Genomic DNA, 19,785 nt, shown 5'->3' on the forward strand with positions numbered 1-19,785 from the left:
TTCCCTTGCCACTTGCCAGCTTCAAGTGGCCAACCTATCCAACATGTTCACTCTTTAGGCACTGGACAAGATTTGAGGGTAGCCACGAATCTGTCAATGGTAGGGCCTGTTAGACATGTTTTTTTTTTACCAGCTCTATATAAAAGTATACTTTGCGGTAGTTCATGACTTTCTTCTTTAAATTTCACATATAGGCACCATGTAAAAGAAAGAAATTAAACGCGCTGCATCTATAAAATAGGTATAAAATTTCAATTAAAACAGTAATAGTTGTATTATCATTTTATTCAAGGTTTTAAAGTAATTTTACTATTAGCGAAACCGTATAATAACTTGAAAATAAAAAAGATCAAGAAGATATATAAAAATGCTCACCACATAATGAGCACCAATACCAAGCTCTTAAGATCCACCATCACTAAAATTATGACCAGCCAATTGGCAACTAATCCAATTGGCATAGAAGACATGGCATTTTTTCTTACTAACGACTGTGCCGACTGCACTACCTACCTAACAATCTCTTAAATGGAAACCAAATTAAGTTTGTTGGACACCTAATTTTCATTTTCTTTGCAGACTTAATTGGCCAAAACTCTTTATATCTTTATTCTTTATGCACTAGAATCTTCTTTTTCATGCTGATCTAATTAGATTTAGCCACAAATCTTTCTCGGTGGGGCTTGCTAAACATAATCGTCATTTATGACATAATTCAATCAAAATCAATAACGCCCTCGTTCAAATAATTTAAGGTATTCTATTATCATATTATAACTATTTTTCTCATGATCTTACGTCTCCTTATTTTATGGATACACACATAAATAGAGTTATGCATTTCACCAGTTCATTCGAACCTTAATATAATTAAATATGTGAAATTTTTCATGTGTTAATTTATTTAAAACAAGGAACAGTTTTCGATATAAGATATTATAGTAACCGCATCACCCCTTACTAGTCCCAGAAGTAGAAGTAGTAAATTTGAACTCCTCTAAATATTATTAATAAAAAAAAAAATCCTCTATATTCTTGGTCAACACATATATAGTGATACCCTTAAATTCCGTTGTGGGTTTCACATTCTAATATGCTGACAATCAACTCATAAATATAACTTGTTCAATTTTTAATACATTAGATTATCGTCACATAGTTATTACTCAAGCAACACTAATTATTAATGTCTCCGAGCCAGTAGGGCAACTTGTTCACACTCTAATGATCCTTCATTACTATTATTGTACCGACTGATCAAACATTGTGAGCTTGAATTTTAAGCGTGTATAGTATAATATGCCTAATTAGAAAACTTCTCACAGATTTAAATATTAATAGACCAGTAATTAACTAATTATAGGTTGTCCTGTTAAATCGCCATATAATCTCCATCTTCATTTTGCACATGCGATGATTTGCATTTCTCTAAAAAAAAAAAATTTAGGAAGGTGTTTTTTCAGACAATGATTTGTAGATCTTCAAACGTCAATATTTTATATTATCATAATAATGTCCAAACTAGCTCGGATCGCTATTTTAGGGGTTGAAAAGGGTTGCGTTGCTTGAAAAATAGCTGACTGTATGTTATTTTTAATAACTTTATATGTTGAGAAAATTACATTTTTATTTTTCCACGGATGGACACGATTACCCGTGATTTTTACGTTGTCATTACAGATCATCTTATAAGTAAATGAAATACGCCAATTTGGGGGAAAATCGAAAATCGAAGCTACCACTCCGAAAAACACGAAACAAAAAAAACGGACCGTCCCGAGCGCAAAGTTGCGACCATCTAAAGTTTGACCACTTTACAACTAGTTTTTCTCCCTATATTTTTTAGAATTATATTTATATTTAATGTTTTATCGTGATTAAAAAATGAAGTATATATATGACTAGTCTACGTATCCTTGATGTATCGAGCCTACATTATTGTCAGCACACGACTAATCATTGGTCAAAGTATGAAAAAACACTAAGTTTTTTCAAACAAACTTACTTTTGCACCTTTTCAACCCCTAAATGACGATCCGAACGTTCACGTATCCTTGATGAATTGCACGAAAAAAACAACGTTCTATATAAAATATTGCTTCGCAGTCTTCACACACGATTAATCATATTGATTTGCTCGCAAAAAAAAAAAAAAAAATTTTGGGTCCACTACAAAAATATATTTTTGTGGATCGATCCACGTTTTACAATTTATATATATACAATTAAATTTTTTTTTTTTTTTTAATTTTTCGTTGACTTGTACCAAAAAAACTCGTGGATCAGCTCACCACGATATACCCCGAGATATTTGTATAAAGACTTCTTTGGTAAATATCAGAACTCTTTGGGACCTATGCGATGATTTGCATTTCTTAATTCGGACATAGTAATTATCATTCCAAACTAACTATGGGTTGTATGTTAATTGTTACATTTAACCCATTGTCAATATAGCTACCACTTCCTTTAATTCGAACAATTTATTTTTAGTTTTGAAGTATATATATGAGGGTTGACATTTAATCAATATTGATTTGTTAATTTTCTTTGGGATATAACTTAATCTACAAACTCATCATGGGACTAAAGTTTTATGGTTACTTTAAATTTAATATGTCAGATTCGAAAAAATCTAGTACTCTTTATTCCGTTAAGTTGGACATATCGCTTGTGTTGCTTGTCTTAAGCTTAATTCATACTTATGTTAATTGTTGTTATTGTTGTTAATTTGAAAACTGAGATTAAGCATGTGAGTTGGAACAATATCTGCATAAGAAGATTAAAATGCAAGGTGGATCTGAGGCATACTTTCTTAGAAATTCATACATCACGCTGACAATTTTAAACGAGCGAAAAATATATATATATATATGTAAGAAACAATGTGTGAGAGATTATATACAGTATTAAATAATTTGTATTATTACATCGAGAAGATGCTCTAGACAATTCCTTTTTTTTTTTTTTCAGAATAAAGAATTAGGGTTCTTTGTTTTAATCTGAAAGCAACGTCTATATCTAGCCTCATCACGCAAGTACTAATATTCCACGTTGTTAAAATGCATTCCTAATGGAAAAAATTGATTAATTACCTTGTTGCCTTTTGGTACATCTGGCATATATATCTACACCACGCTTTTCTTTTTCAATTGAAGATATATTCTCTGTTGCAATTTATATGATATAGTTTCATTTGATGCGAAATTTAAGAAGGAAAGAAATACTTCTAAAATCGTGGTTTTAAAGAACACATAATATTTTTGTGTTTAAAAAATGTGTGATTTTAAACAAGCCACAACATTTGTTTGACTATAGAAATTTCTTATTAAAGATAGATGAAAATTTTAAAATTAAATACTATGATAATAGAATAAGTCTACAAATTTAATGTTGTGGACTATGAAATTTTCGAATTTTATCGTCTACAAATGTTATGACATAAACAAGATGAATAAAAAATTGTTTACACTGGACAATGTATAAAAGTTAAACTCATATTATTTAGCGCTCAACGCACCAGGAGGAAATTTGAAAGCGATAAATATGGAAATATAACTTTATTAAAAAAAGTTTTTGTCTATTTCATGTTGAAATCGTTCAAAGCATTTAGTTGCCTGTGCCACTGGTAGGCAGAGGCGGATGGAGCACTATAACTTGGGTTCAATTGAACCCCAAACTTTTGGTGCGAGGTATAAATTTATGTGTAAAAATTTACTAAAATGACAATAAATAGTAGATATGAACCTATAACTTTTAAAATATAATAGTTCAATGCTAAAAAGTTTAAAAGGTTTAACACGTAGAGATTAAATCCTAAATCCGCCTCTGATGGTAGGGTCTTAGGGATGATGAGATTGTTTGGATAAAGATGGTGGCAGTTGTAAAATAAAGTCTACTAAAACCAATCAAAGAGTTTAGTGTATTTATTGAGCAAGGTGCGAGTACAAAACAAAAAAGAAAAAGAAATTATACAAAACCTATTCGAACAAGAGAAAAGAATTAACTAGCTGCCGTATTTAACCAGTAGTTTATTCAGTTATAACTAGTGATTTGCAATATACTCCCTCATGTTCACAATAATTAACTGATTTTTAGGTTTTTTCACACAACTATAAAGAAAATCACTTAATGGCTCCTAATAAAAGAATTATTTGATAAATTTGACCTATAAATTATTTGATAAATTTGACCTATAACTTTCCTCAACATTAATTAAGAAGTATCCAAAAACTCCTTATACCTGCTATATCGAAGAAGTATTCGCCTTTTTAATCGAATCGCCGTATTTGAGTTAAAATGAAAATAAAATAAAAAAAGAAAAAAAAATCTTGAGAGAGAGCGATTTTTCATTTAATGGGTCTTACATGATAAGTATCCAGATTAGCCGAAATGCCAAAAAGATTAAACTCAGTGTACGGACGAGGTACTAAACTATATGTACAAGCTGGTTTTTCACCAACCATTAATTCAAATGCAAAATGGTTATTTAAGTATGATTGAATAAGAGAAAGGTCAGCAGCCATTTGTCATCCTAGTGATATATACACCACATACAACGTGCTTGTGCTCATCCACACCCCTATTATTCATCTCATTAATAATTCATTCTCTCTCTCTCAACACCCGTCACCTGTCGCTAACAACAATTTAGAAGCTAATCAATAATCAAAATACTTAAATAACAGTAGTACATTAGTGTACCCTTTTCCTTTTCAGTGATCCTGATTTTAGTGGGTATGATTTGTATGAACCACATAATTCAAGATAACATATTCGAAAAATCAAATTGCTAAAGTAATATCCTAATTGATTGTACCTGTCACTCCGTAAAAGATAATTCTATATTGTTGTAAAACAAATCATTCTACTATTACTTTCACTAATTTTAATAAGTAAAGTCACTACATATCTTCTGTTAAAAAATTCCATTATTCCAATTTGGAAAAGAAAATTCGTAAGTAGTTTCTAAATGTGAGCAAAGACACAGTCTTGTTCTCCCGATTTTGAGGGTGGTAAACTAGTCCAAACAAAGCACATGAACCGAAACGCGTGAACAGTGAACTACACGGACTGCCAGCGTTTTGTACACAATTGTAAGTTTGAAACGTTCTCACCGTCAGCAAAAATATCTGGCAAAGTGATAAATACAATTCCATTATTAATTAAAGATTTCTAGCTTAAATTTTGAAAATTAAAATAGTTAGATATTCACACTCGTTATTGCAAAGCAAGCGCGTAACTTTTCCAAAGGTCACAACATGTACAGTCATACAGATATGCATTGACATCAAAACTTCAGTCTTTAAATCTTTGTAATGTGAAAAGTTCACGTTTTCTCACCTTTCTTCTTTAGCCTAATCTTTTCCTACTTGACAAGTTTCTCAAATGGAAATGGATTCTATCATGAAAAATAATTACAGTCAAAATAAGAACTTTAACAGGATAAGAGAAAGAGATCATCCAAAAACACACTCCTTTTTTTCTTCCAGCATAGTTAAGAAAAGAGTAGTAGAAAATTCAATTGAACAGCAGTTATTTTGTCAGTAATTAAATTCTAACTTGCGATTCTATAATCTGAATTGTAATCTTCTGATTACCGCCCATCGTTTTATAAATACGAAAACAGAATCCACAACGAGGTTGCATGCTGCATACTTATTGTAGTTTGATTAGCTAAAATATACGTATATATTAGAGAAACCAAAGTGCAAAAGAAAATTAGCCTGACCAAAGTAATTCCACAAAAAATAATTCAATCAATTGAATTTTCGCTACAACATCAACTAGCTAGGTCTATAATCTATATACAGACAAAAATTTAAAAATATTCGCCCACCCACAATGAAAAGAAAAAATTACATATAACTTGTCTACAATATTCATAAATCCTAGCTATCAATAAAGTCCAATTACTGTTGGAATAATTCAAATTTTGGTGGCAGAGATAGACGCGATTTCTTCGCTGGATGTGGACTTTCCACCTCATCCTCACCCGAACCAAATCCATTCCAGTATTCCGGCAACGCCGGAATATTCAAGTCAAAATCACGGTGATGACTAACAGTTGACCCCACACCCTCTGATGACGTCACCCCCACGCTAGCACTAACACTACTGTTAGTATTTCCGTTACCGTTACTGTTACCGCCGTCATAGTGACACCTTTTGTGTCCACCCAAAGCTTGTCCAGTAGGAAAACACTTGTGACAAATTGAACACTCATGTGTCCTCCCACTCCCGTTACCGTTACCGGTAACGGAGCTAGTAGTTCCTGTTGCGTTAGTGGTGGTGGATGTAGTTGAATGATCATCTCCGTTACCGTTACCGTTGATGAGTTTACGGTGACTAGCTTTGTGTCCACCTAAAGCTTGATAAGAACCAAAACCCTTACCACAAACTGAACACTTATACAACATCTCCTCTGAAGGAGGCGCGTGGGTTCTCATCACTGGAGCTGGCGGCGCGTGGGGTTTCTCTAATGGTTCTTGATTAGCAGAACCATCGCTCCGTGCAAGCATGATTAAGCAAAGAGCTAAATACTCTTCTTCAGTAGGTTGTCGTTCCATGCTACGTGGCCTTTTTGATCTTTTTCCCTTAGTCCAGCTTTCGAGGTAACGCAACTGGTTGTTGCTCTCGAATTGAAACGACGGTGTGTTTGATGTGCCAGTTGGAGAGTTCAAAGCTTCAAGGGCCATTTCAATATGCGTTATAAATAGTTTTGATGTTTTGGAGTAATATGTGTAAGTGTATATGTAAGTAGAGAGAGATTTTTTTTTTTATTTTGAGTAGTGAATTATGAGAGTGAAGGAGAAGGTATGTGGGATATATATAGGGGTGGAATTAGGAAGTTGCGTGAGAAAGAGTAAGAAGTAGTAGTAAGATGGTCACTCAAGTAATTGAATTGAAAAATAGTACTATTAATTAAATAAATAAAAATAAAGCAGGGGAGTGGAGCACGTTGGAAAAAAAACTAAAAAGTGCCAAGTGGTAGATGCTAAGTACAAGTGGAAGTGAAGTCTAAATTTTGTGTTGGTTGTGGGCCTTGTTGAGGAAGCAACCTAAGAAGAGTATTTTAGTGAGGAGAGAGTGAACAAAGACTGAAGACTAGTAAGATTATAGACTGTGTCAAAAGTCAAAGCTCAACCGCATTCCAGAAAGACATAAAACGCGCCCCACGCGGTGTTATTATTTTTCGTAAGCTTGTTTATTTTATCTTCAAATCTATAAAAAACTTTATCATAAATATCATTTTACTTTTGGATCTAAAAATACCTGTTTTGTTTTTAGCTCAAAAATACCCCTCAAACTATCAGATCAAGTTTATTTCATAAAAATCGTGTCATTTTCTAATGGCCCTTTTTTTTAATTTACAATTAAAACCACCCATTTTTTAAAACCCAAAAACACCCGTTTTCACTCTAAATTAAACATGGTACAATCTTTTAGTTTGAGGGGCCAATTAGAAAATGACACGTGGCTTTTTAACAGAGCCAAACTTGATCTGTTAGTTTGAGGGATATTTTTGAACTAAAAACAAACCTTAAGGGTATTTTTAGACCCAAAGGTGGAAGGAGGGTATTTATGAGCCTTTTCCCATAGGTTAGAGGTATTTATGAGCCTTTTCCGTTTTATCTATAACTTTTTAATCGATATTTATCAAACAATTATTTCTTTTATTCAATTTTCGAACGATGATTCTTTGAATGTTTTATACTTACATATTTGAAAATTATATAAAAAGCATTATAAATCTGAATAATTAATAATTCACGATACATGAAAAAGGTTGGAGAAAATCGCAGTCAAAGAAAAATATGTTTTACTCCTCAAATAGGTCACCCTCGTATAAATTGGGATGGAGAGAGTGTATGTTTGGATAATGTGAAAATTACATCATATATGTCTATATAAATTTTATTTTTTTTACTAATAGCTTTTCTATTGATTATGAATTCAAAATCCATATTTGGTGGAGGTATTAATTTTTCTATATAGTTTGACTTATTATAACAGATACTTACTTTTGTTTTATTAGTTTATTTATTTATGTTTACTACATTGCTCAATAAATAAACATGATTTTAACACTTTGCAAGTTAAAAAATAGAATGCTGGAATAATTGAATTTTGATTATTGAGTTTAAATGTTCAAAACATGAATAGTATGAAGAGGTCGTAATTTTTAAGATATGCTTCAAAAATGGAAGGAAAAAGAAGGGAAAATGCAAAAGTTTTTGTCTGCTTTATTAGTTGACAAAACTATATAGAGGGGCGAAAAAAGATTTTCTCTTAAGACTAACCAATCTGTCTATCTTTTAATTTAATTCCTCACCTATCTCCAACCTAATTATCAAGCATATATTTGATTTTGTAAGTTAAGAAGTGTATTAAGTTGGTCCAATTGGCAATGACTTTTGGGAAAAATAACAAAATAGGCTTTTGGAGCAGCCGCGTGTGTGGAAAGGTAGTTAAAGAAAAGTTGCCAGGGGTGACTGTCATTCAATTGGGACGCCGACTTTTACTATGTTTCAGGAGTCGGCTACTGCTATTCACCCAAATATAAGTGCATGTATCTTTGCCAAGTCGCACATTATAATAATGGTAAATGGACTTGTACAAAAGGATATTTCTCCAATTGGACTTATCTAATTAATAACCACTATGTTTTGTTGTCTCACGTACTTCCTTGGTCACCTTGTATGATTCTTAACCATTCTCACCTCATGAGTTAATTTTTAAATTTTAATTTTGTCATGATATTAAAATTAGACCTATTTCAATTCATTATTTATCTAATATTGAATTTCATCTTACATTATTCACACTTAGATGTTCAGTCTTGTGCGTTTTGGGTGTATTTGAGTCTCATATCGGTGGTGTGTGAATTCCTTAACTGTTTGCACTGACCATTTTCATGGTCATCACTCTGATCTAATATTGTTACTTTGTTAGACTGTTTACAGTTGAAGCATTGCAAGGGGGATGTATGTGTGAGGTGTGATTAATTAATGGCTTAATGCATATGCAGCCCTATGAACTTGTCTTTTTTTTCGTTTTCACGCACGGCTAAGTGTTGTTTATTGAACCCACGAACTCATCTTTCAAGTGTGTCTATCAAACACAATCTCGACTTACATAATATTCTATATTCAATGTAGCAACATGCTAATATATATTCTAATTTAATTATGTCATTTTTTAGCTAAGATTAGCGACAATTGAGAGGGAAAAAAAAGTGGCGACGGTGAAAGAGCGAGCCCAACAGCGGTAAAAACCGACACATCTATGACCTAAAGAATAGCTTACCACACGTTTAAAATATTACTTTGCCTTCATTACCACAATTTATTTTTTGCTTCTATTAAAAATTAGATTTAGAGGGTTTGATAGACACACTTAAGGACAAGTTCAAGAATTCAATAGAAGCAACACTTAGTTGAGGTGTGAATGAAAAAAAAAAAAAGAGAACAAATTTAAGCCTTAATTAGCTGCATATGCATTAGGAACATTACATTGTTAGGACCATTTCTTACTTCTAAAGGCGGCTTTAAGGGAAGAGACATGGTATTTTCCAACAAATGACATTAATTGCAAAAACACATATTATGGTACGTACTGCAGTAAAATTATGAATCACTTTCTGCAAAGTTACCCAATTTGAATGGCATTCAAACTCTTTGAAGTTTTTTATTACCAAAATAACATCAGATACAATGAATAGTGAATGTAGTGATCTAGTCAAAGGACGAATAAAAGGTGGTCATTCTCCACTTGACATGCCAGTTCAATTTTAGTGATGCATCCCATGATGTTACTATTACTTGTTATTTGTTAGCATAGTGCTCAACGAACTTCTTCCCTTACTTTTTCATGCAAGCATCATCAATGCCGTGTATCAATTTTGGGCCGTATCTGGATACTTTGTTGAATTGGTCCAGACTGACTGAAGCTATTATATATATTCTTCATTCTTACATTAGTTTTTTTTTTTTTTTTTGTCAAAAAAAAAAAGAAGAAGCCAAGTTTGTAATCTGTGTTTTAAATGAAATGTTACATTTTGCTTATGCTACTGTAGATTCAGTTAGGTTGTTGACATATCATATGGTTATATGCACCTTTTGTTATGCAGTCCACCTAATCTCATATGTATATGGTCGTGGTATTTAATGCAAGAGGCCTAACTCTAATTCTAATTGTGCTTTGGGAAAAAAGAAGACATTTAATTCTAGTTCTCATGAACTTTTTAATTACCTTAGGCGAGAGTAGTACTAGGATGGGTGACCCCCTGGGAAGTCCTCGTGTTGCATCCCTTTCCCCACATTGTGGGATTCAACTGGGTACGTTGTTGTTGTAATATTTTGAATTAAAACATACTGAAAAATAAATTATACAACATAGTGATTGATTCATAATGGTTTTTTCCTCGTAAAAAGAATTAGAAAGGGCTGTGGATTGTGTGTAATCTTACTATGTATACGAGTTTAAGTTATATACAGTATTAGTATACAAAAATTTATCTTATCAAGTCACTCAAAGAATATCTACAGGTAAGGCTTTTTTTACAATGCGGAACTTGTAATCTTGAATCTATATATTATTGTAGCTCAGTTTTACCTGATAGTATAAAAACTTATATATAACGAAGTTAAATTCTTACGTATACACTACAAATTTCTTTGTATATATGCAAAAGTTCGATTCAGATGCAGTGTATGCAGTTGAACTTCCAGAATTTGTCACAGTCCAGCCTTTGTAGTTTGTTCTCAAGATCCATAGAAAATCATTAATTCATGCATCTATTAGTTAAAACAAAAAATTGTAAACTAACTATAGATCGATTACCCTTCAACATATAGAACAATATTAGGGTAGTTGACCAGTAACAGTACGGTTCAATAGTTGAATTTCCTAAAGAGGATCAAAATTTGACCCGAGTGTGGTGGATGATATAGTATTATGTGTATATCTGAGTCTGAATGTGAATATTTTAAGGTACCAAGAAGGACATCTGGAAACATCCAAAATTCCACACCATTGTGATGCAACTGGCCAGACGTCTGACTGTTGACAATTATCTAAACACATATATTAACAGAGTCTTCTAGAGTGCCTTATCATTGATTAGTTATTGGTAAGTCAGCTAATCATCTACTATAGCCAATAACAAAAGCACAATGAAATATTGCTAGTCAGTCAGTCACCTACGAACAATTGTGTACATTTGATAATTTTCTGTTGAATAGAAATTTTATTTCCTCGTCTAATTTTTTCTACTAATAAAGTTCCACTGTGTCCCCACTGGTGGGATTACACTGGATTTGTAGTTGTTGTTGAAAGTTCCAGTATGTCCATGCGCATAAGCAAACATTAAAAAGTCAACCGAGCTCGGCTTGAGCTCATCTTGACTCGGCATTATAGTAAGGTCTTTTAGTCTCAATTCAAATTCAGCTCGCTCGACTCGAATATACAAGCTCGCTGAAGTTTTGAAAGATTGGTTTGATTCTTCTTATTTTTTTGGGTATATAGGTTTGAAATTAATAATAATAATAATACTAATAACAGCTTATTTCCTTGATTTAGGTTTCCAAAATTGAACTAGTAAGGCTAGCTGTACTACTTGGAAATATTTAATTTTTTTTGTTTTCGTTTGTTATTTTTCTTTGTGAAGTGTATAATAATCGACCAATATATGTGAAGTGTAAACACACGTGCGCGGGCACAGGACTAAGGCCCCGTTTGGACATGGTTTGAAACCATGGTTGGACATGCAATTTGGATATTTTAAGGAGTATTTTTTTATAGATATAGACATAAAAACCCCACAAGTTGTGAAAACTATCAAAGCATTCTCAATTCTTATACAATCTTATCAAATGAGCAAGTTATAGTTCATAACAAAATTAATACGCTAATTCATAACAATAGGCTCAAAATTAATACTAGAAGACCTTCTAAAAATACAACATCAATTGATCAAATTTTAGTTCAATAAATAAAATTAAACTATGGGACTTTTTTTACAAAATTAAAAGGTTGGTAGACATAAATAAAATTTGGTGGAAGTTAATGAGATTGGTAAATGATTGATGGGGGTAATTGTTAAAAATATCTACCAACTTATGGGTCTTTTTTTTACAAAATATAAACTTATGAGTTTAATTTTATATTTAAAAAAGTTGAAACCATAGTTTCAAACGCATGTTTGAAACCATGGTTTGAAACCATGGCATGGCCAAACGCCTACTAAGAATGTTCGAATAGCATGCTTTGCTCGGGAAAATAATAGTAAGGGAAACATGAAGAAATTGTGCACAGAGAGAGAAAGTACTAGAGTAGAAGAATTAAAACTCAGATTTTAATTAAAGTTAATGATTTTTTTATTGTAAAAATTTAACTTGTTTAGCGACTTTATAGCTTTGCTTAAACTTATAAATCCCGCTGTATATAGTAGTATATTATTATTAAGAAATGTGACACTATACCAGTAGTAGAGTGCTTGAAGTTAGTAATTTATTTTGAAATAGTAATAGCAATGGTCGAATTAAATTTTAAACAAAAAGTCAAGATGCTAAAAGGATAAGTGTATGCATGGGGTGAAAAGGGTACCCGGGGTTGATTTGCAAGACCGGATACTCTACTGATTCGGGGGGTCCGTCCAACTGGCCTACACTCTCACCAACTTGCGTCACGTCAACAGGTCTCGATCAATGTGCCGCGGCTTGAGTGCACGTTGGTACTACAGTAACATCACATCAATTGTACAATTGGGTTTGAAAAGTTAAGGATTGGCTTATTATAATCTTAGCTTAGGGTAGAAGGAAGGCATCTTCCTCTCCTCCTTGAAATCCTTGTAATCATTTTTCTCAAAACAAGCAATATATCCAAAATCGTTACCTTCTTATCTTTTAACTTCTAGAATCAGTTTACATTATCTTTATCGCTTATCCTTGCATCTACCACGATCACCATCACTCCGGACCGGGCTCATAAAAAGGGTCCTCGGAATTGGATACGTCCCACTTGTCTTTAAACCCTATGTAACAAATCTCTAACTGGTTCTCTGACTGAACCCGATTTCGACGAAAAACAATAAGAAAAGATTTAGACAAGTAAATAGTCTAAATTGTGTTGAAAAAATGATCTTGATATCTCAAGAAGAAATACTTTTTATTGATATCTAAATTTATTCCTTACTATTATGAGTAATTAAAATGTTAATTATTTTAACATATTTCTATCGGTGTGATGGCTGTCATAACAGACCATTAATGAGTCAATATCTTCATATCATTACAGACCAATTTGAATTCGTATCAAATGTTAATTATTTTAAGGCTCCTATTGTCTGGGCAGTTACATAATCAGACCTTCACCTTCCTGACGTAATCCTTTGCTTCATGATGGGATATTATTGGCCTTTATTTGCACGCATTAATCTCTTTACCCTTTGTAAATGTTTTACAGCCATCACTTAAGTTATTCTACTCTATAAATTCTACTCTTTTCCTTTTGCAAGGTGATAGATACAACGAAGAGAAATTCCTTCTCCTATATTCTATTAGTGTGCTGGGTTTTATTTTTTAATCTTTATTAGATTCTGGCTTTTAGTTTTGTACTAGAAGAGCTTGTTGAATCCTGGAGGATACACTCATATCGGGTGACATATTCTTAAGGCCAGTGTCTTAATTGACATGCCTCAAGCTATAAGATTGTTTAAGAATTTCCCAAAATGTTCGTGATCAAGTATTTTTCGTAAGATTTTCAACAAATTTTTGTATTCCCAATTCTAGAAGGTTAATTATGTTCACTTTAGTGGTCTCTATCGTTGTGTGTTGTGACTTTTTTTTTTTAATTGTTTTTATTACATAGGGGGTAGGGAAGGTAAAATGGGGAAGGGAATTACGATGTGGGGATTTGAACCCTCACCAATAAGGCGAAAGTTCAGATAGTCAATCAACTGAGCTACTAGATCCCTCCTGTTGTGAGCTGTGACTCGTGGCGCAACTTTCGTTCATTTTTCGACAATTAGACGTTAGTTCACTCTGATCCTCATGAATACTAAAGAAATCAAATGCTGAATATGAAACACGTGTATTCTATTCAATGAAACTTGGATGTTGCACGAATTGACCAAGGAAGAGATTATTTTCGCAGACTTTGTCCAGTACCATTGAACTTAAAAATACATCTTACAATTGATTAGAGAGAAGACAAATTTCATATCTGAACCTGCGAAAACACGTGTTCTAATTAAAATAAGGACTCTACTATACTCAGTTCCTCAAGAAAAGAAAAGGGTTTTCACGAGGTGATGAAAAAAGAAAAGATATAAAAAAGCTAATTACGTGGTAGTTGAACATGTAATCTTTCCCCTGACAAGAATCTCATCTTTGTGAGGGGATAGTAGCACTGGTTCTTTTGCAAAACTGGGGAAAGTGCGCAAGTAATTTTTCTTGGAACACCTACTTAATGAATAGTCAAAATGTATAATGTTTTTAAAATTTAGTCGTCTCATAATTAATTACAGACCGTGAGTATAGAATTCAATTTCTGAGTGAAGTTTGAATGCAGTTCGATTTGAAGTTGACCCGAAGTCGGAAATAAGAAGAAAGCATATGTGATTTGAAGTTCGCAAAAACTAATTAAAAAAGTAATGTTTTTTAAAATTTAAATATGCTTTTAAAATGATCATCTGGTATCATTTCTCCCCGCAAAGTTCAGGATGTGGGCCGTCTGAGCCGGAGCAGGCTAGTTAGGCAATAGCCACATTTTAGGGTCATTTGCACTTTTGTTCCTGTTTTGTGCTGGTCTTTAATTTTTCTCCCTCCAGACAAACAAGATTTTCGCGGGACATAAGTTTATATTTTCGCATGATAATATTTCACAAGTTATGCCCCGCGTATCCCGCTAAGCATAAGTTCGATTTTGAAGGACAAAATGTAAAGACCAGCTCATTTGATGGGAAATCGTACAATTTCTTCGCATGTTTAGTTGGGTCTGTTGTTCTCAGTTGAGAGATGGACCTCTAATTACGTAATAAGAAAAGTATTTACAAAATATAAAGAAACTTTTCAGTTTACAAAACATAGCAATAGATTTTTTACAAAATATATACGAAATTTCGCTCTAAGTTTTTTTTTTTTAAATCTTTTTTTAAAAAAAAAAAAAATCTGCTCAAGGCTTATAAAAATCGCTCAAAATTTTGTGTATAAAAAAGGTATATCTCGCTCAAATCTTAAAAAGTTTGCTCAGAATTTTGTGTATGAAAACAGTACGAAAAATGTATGAAACGTGTATATCTAGTTCAAGGTGTTATACCTCGCATTTTGTGCGTATTCGGAAAAATCGGAAATAATTCGGAATGGTGGGAATTAAGGTATCCATTGGATTCTACTTAGTGTGCATGTGATGAACAAAGAAATATTGACGCGGGAGTGTTAAGGAAGGTTAAGGGCAAAATTGGAATCTTGTAAATTAGTTTCGTGAATTTCCCAAAACGACCCATCATTGATTGGGCTTGAAAAAAATATAAGAATTGAGGCCCAAAAAAAGAAGGGTGGCCGGCCATGGGGGGAGGCCCAAACCCATGGAGAATGGTCATGTGATCATCCATGTGACCACTTAATTAATATAAGAACAAGGAGGCTTGAAAATTCAAGAAAACAAAAAAAAAGTTTCAAGAACAACACAAACAGCCTCTCGTAGAACGGTGGAGAAGGAAAAAAAAAAATTCCAAGTCCTTTGATCTTGTTCCAAAAATTAGTATCTTGTGATTTTCTTGCTAAGTCAAGCCTATCTACAACTTGGTGTAATTGGTTTGGAAGGAGGAGCACTTATTCATTCAAGTTGACAAGTTGTTCTAGTGAAGAAGTTTGAAGAGAAAGGTAAGGTTTCAATCCTTTTTCTATGTTATGAAGCTTTGATTTGTGTTGTGGTATGTAGAGACAAGTTCAAAGCATAGAAATATGGAAGTTTGTATGGTGGAAGGGCATGCAAGTAGGTGGCCGTGTGTGTGTTCTAGTGTGTAGTGTGATTATGTTGAATTTTATGTTGTATTATAGTTGTGATCGTTGTGGAATTTGTATTGGAAATGAAAGTAGAACGAAAATGGAAGGAAGTTGGAAATATGCATGTTGGCCGTGAGGTGTATAGGGTGATGAATCAATGTTGAATCTATTTTGTTTAATATGTTAGTTGTGTCGTTGCGATCGTTACGATGTAATTGGAGACTTAACGCTTTAAGTTTGAATTAGAATTGCATTCATGTTGCTATAGGAAAGTGTGCGTTCCCAACATAGTATGATGGAATTATGAAATTACATTGTTTAAGTGCTAGTTATGATGGTTGTTGATGAATTTGAGGAAGGAAAATGCGTTATGAATATGTTTGTTAAAAAAATGGAAGTTTTGGACGAGTTGTGGCTTCGGTGGAAATTTATATGTTTTGCGAATAATATGTAAAATTATATGAAATGTCTCTAAATGATGTTGGGATGATGTTGGGGAGTAAATGAGTATGAAAATATGGATATTGAATTATAAACGCAAAGTAGTCGGGAAGTTGTTGCCTTATGTTGAAAGAAGACTATTCGTGTTGGTTTGTGATTCTTGTTGTGGATTAATGTTATTGGTTTGGTTGTTTGTTGGTATTTGAGCTTGAGTTAAATTCTCGGGGCGTCACATTTATAGGGAGGTCTTTGTCGAAATTTTGTTAGACAAGAATTAGTTTAAAATGAATGCCTAAAGCCTTATGGTTAACTTATGGCAAACTTGACCATTTATAGGTTTTGGACGAAAAGAGAATTGAGTTTTGGAGAACGTTAAAGGCGTAAAAGGTATGTAAAGCTTTCCTATCTCTTTCTTGGCATGATCTAAGTGTACTAGGATCGGATTTGCGCCTTGGAAAGTGTTCTGCTCTTCGGAATCCGCGTTTGAAAATGCCCCTTTTTCGTTCAATAGAATTGAATCCTCCAAGTATGTTTTGATGAAAAGTTTATGTAAATGTTCACAAATTGCCTAGAAAATTATGAACCGTCCCTAGGACCTATATAGATGATTCCATACGCCTAATATACATGATTCAAGCCCATCGCCTCGGTTGTCCCGAGGTGGACCCGCTAAATTCCGATTTTACCCCTTTATGTTTATGATTGGTTTTGAGCGGTTTTTAAGGAAACGCTTTAACTATTATCCTAACTACTAAATGAAAATTGTTTTAAATATTTCCTTAAGTCTTATAAACTATTTGGAATATGAAAACGATCATAGAAAGATTATTTCTCCGTAATTCATTATGACATCCGATATTCGCTTAATACGATTCCGTCCGATTCCATTGCTTGATTTGTCATTCGCTATGCCTCATCGAGTCTATGGAAATCTATATGGTATTTTATTGCATTTAGTTTCTCACTACTCCACTCGTGGATGCCTCAATATTTCCCACACCGAGCCCGGCCAGGATATGTTCTTGCGTACTTCTCTCGCATTGTTCGCCGTGCTCCGTGTAGCGAGGGGCAGTATTATACGTACGGGTTTTGGTGTATGATGTGCCATGTACGCTATGCGATATTTGATGATTATGCTTCATATGGCCATCCGATCCGATATGCTCGTTATGATTGTGGCGCCGGTGTCGGGGCGACCACGTTCGATTCGGAGTCCCCACTGGGCGGTTTTGGCATATATTTTCCGTCTGCATTATTTATGATTACTGATATGCATATTGATTAGCTATGCACTTCATTCGTTTTCGCACACTCTGCCCTGATTCTGATATTACTTATTACGATCCTCTCGCTTTACATATTCGATTACATTTTAAATCGACCCCCTTTCTTCGGGGTCGTGTTTCATGCCCACAGTACGTACACGCGCTTTGCGAATCCGCCCGCTTAGGTCATTTATCGGCTTCTACGCCGCTCCTTTGTTCGAGCTTACATTTTGGTACGACCCCTTTTTCCTATCGATATATATGTACATTCGGATTTCGGGGGTACGACGGGGCCCTGTCCCGTCATATGTTTATGCTTTCAGTCTGTAGAGGTCTGTAGACATGTGTAGTGGGTTCTGTATATGTTTTTGTAAGTTCGTGTACGTTGGGATTGTATGTATACTTTGTGACGGCCTGATCGGCCTTCGTGCGTCATACTCGCTTCTGTGCGCCATCTGATAATATCTTTAATTATTATATATGTTTATTTTGCTATTAAGCTTATGTGGGATGAGGGTACGTATGAGTGTCCAATTCGGGCACAAGTCACGGCCTACGGGGTTGGGTCGTGACACAAGGGTTAAAACTTTCTGTCATTTTGTGTATAAAAACAGTATAATTATGTATATCTCGCTCAAGGCTTAGAATTTTGCTCACATGTTTTGTGTATTCGCTTACATGTTTTGTGTATAAAATTCATGTTAGGTTTCTGGAAAATTAATACAATTACAACAACATTGTATACAACTTTCATACAATATTTATTTTTAAAAAATCACACAAAATTTTGTGTATGAAATATGTATATCTCACTCAAGGCTTAAAAAGTTCACTCAAAAATTGTGTATGAAAACTGTACTAAAAATTTCTCACACATATACACATCTCATACATTTTTCATACATAAAAAATTGACTGAATTTTTTAGCACTGAGCGACTTTTTTTTTTTTTTTAAAAAAAGAAATTAATTATTATAGTATTTTTTTTTAAAAAAAAGTATGAAAAATGAAGATCCGTGATATTTTGTAAATAAGGAAAAATATAGTTATGTTTGGTAACAAATAGTCTTAAGTAGGTAGCCTATGTCATTGTCAAATAAAGAATGACCCAAATCTATCGTTGCAGAAGGCCTTTAGAGTCCAACTCTTCCAAGAAAGAAAAAGATAAAAAAGGACGGGTCATTTGCACGATTACCCTTCAAGGGCACTGGTCTTAATTTTTGGCCTTCAAATTGGTGGTTTTTAATTTTTGGCCTTCGCTTAATACCATGAGGTTTGGGGTTCGAATCTCGACTCAGTCAAAACAAAAAATTGCAAGGCAGAATTTTGTAGCAAAGTTAGCCTATTCGAGCCAAAGTTAGGCCTCAGGCAGGAATTTGCATGTGAGGTAGACTCTGCCTACAGGTGGAGTTTTACATTCAAAATTTTGCCTACAAAACTCTGCCTTGCGAATCTAAACCTTTGCCTTGCGAAATTCCTTCTTTTTTTTTTACTGAGGGAAAAGGACGGCCTAGGAGACAAGGCGCTAGGGCTGATTATTACAAATACTTATGATATCATTGGTTTCAAAAGTATTTCTTTCTTTCTTAAACGTTATGTCAAATCAAAGTGCATCCCATAAATTGAAATAGAGAAAGTATATTTTATAAAGTACAATACACATGATTTAATGTCCACATTTCGAACACCTACATCAAGTGATAATCTAAGTATGTCATAGGTTGTGTCTCAAATACTGTAGAAGGTCTTTTTTTTTTTTTTTTTTGGTAGTTAACAGTATATTATTAACACAAAAATGTATTTACAAAGCACAGCAGATTATCACAATACGCTTGATCTCTGATTCTATTCTCTCATTTCTCCTTTGTCCAGCCAACACTAACTCTCGTTTGTACAACTCTCTCTTTTGTGACTACTAGCAAATAACAACAACAACAAACAAACAAACAAAAAAAAAAAAAAAAAAAAAAACATATATATATATATATATATATGATCATCAAAATTCGCGACTATTCAGTAGCACTTGAGTGTTACCCTTCAGCCCTGATATTGCATACAACATGTAC

The 19,785-nt window shown here is 33.4% G+C and overlaps 1 protein-coding gene across 1 annotated transcript; it reads right to left on the reverse strand.

Moving 5' to 3' along the window:
* Positions 1 to 5,721: 5,721 nt before the first annotated feature.
* LOC132033465 (zinc finger protein ZAT10-like) lies at positions 5,722 to 6,810 on the reverse strand. Its single transcript, XM_059423444.1, has one exon. The coding sequence runs from the start codon at positions 6,696 to 6,698 to the stop codon at positions 5,913 to 5,915; it is 786 nt and encodes a 261-aa protein (XP_059279427.1). The 5' UTR covers positions 6,699 to 6,810; the 3' UTR covers positions 5,722 to 5,912.
* Between the last annotated feature and the right edge of the window lie 12,975 nt (positions 6,811 to 19,785).

The sequence above is a fragment of the Lycium ferocissimum genome, chromosome 10 (assembly GCF_029784015.1).
Source record: "Lycium ferocissimum isolate CSIRO_LF1 chromosome 10, AGI_CSIRO_Lferr_CH_V1, whole genome shotgun sequence".
In the NCBI taxonomy this organism is placed as follows: domain Eukaryota; kingdom Viridiplantae; phylum Streptophyta; class Magnoliopsida; order Solanales; family Solanaceae; genus Lycium; species Lycium ferocissimum.

Excerpts from the sequence above, each read along its gene's own strand:
- LOC132033465 (XM_059423444.1), bottom strand. The coding sequence starts at position 6,698 with ATGGCCCTTGAAGCTTTGAACTCTCCAACTGGCACATCAAACACACCG.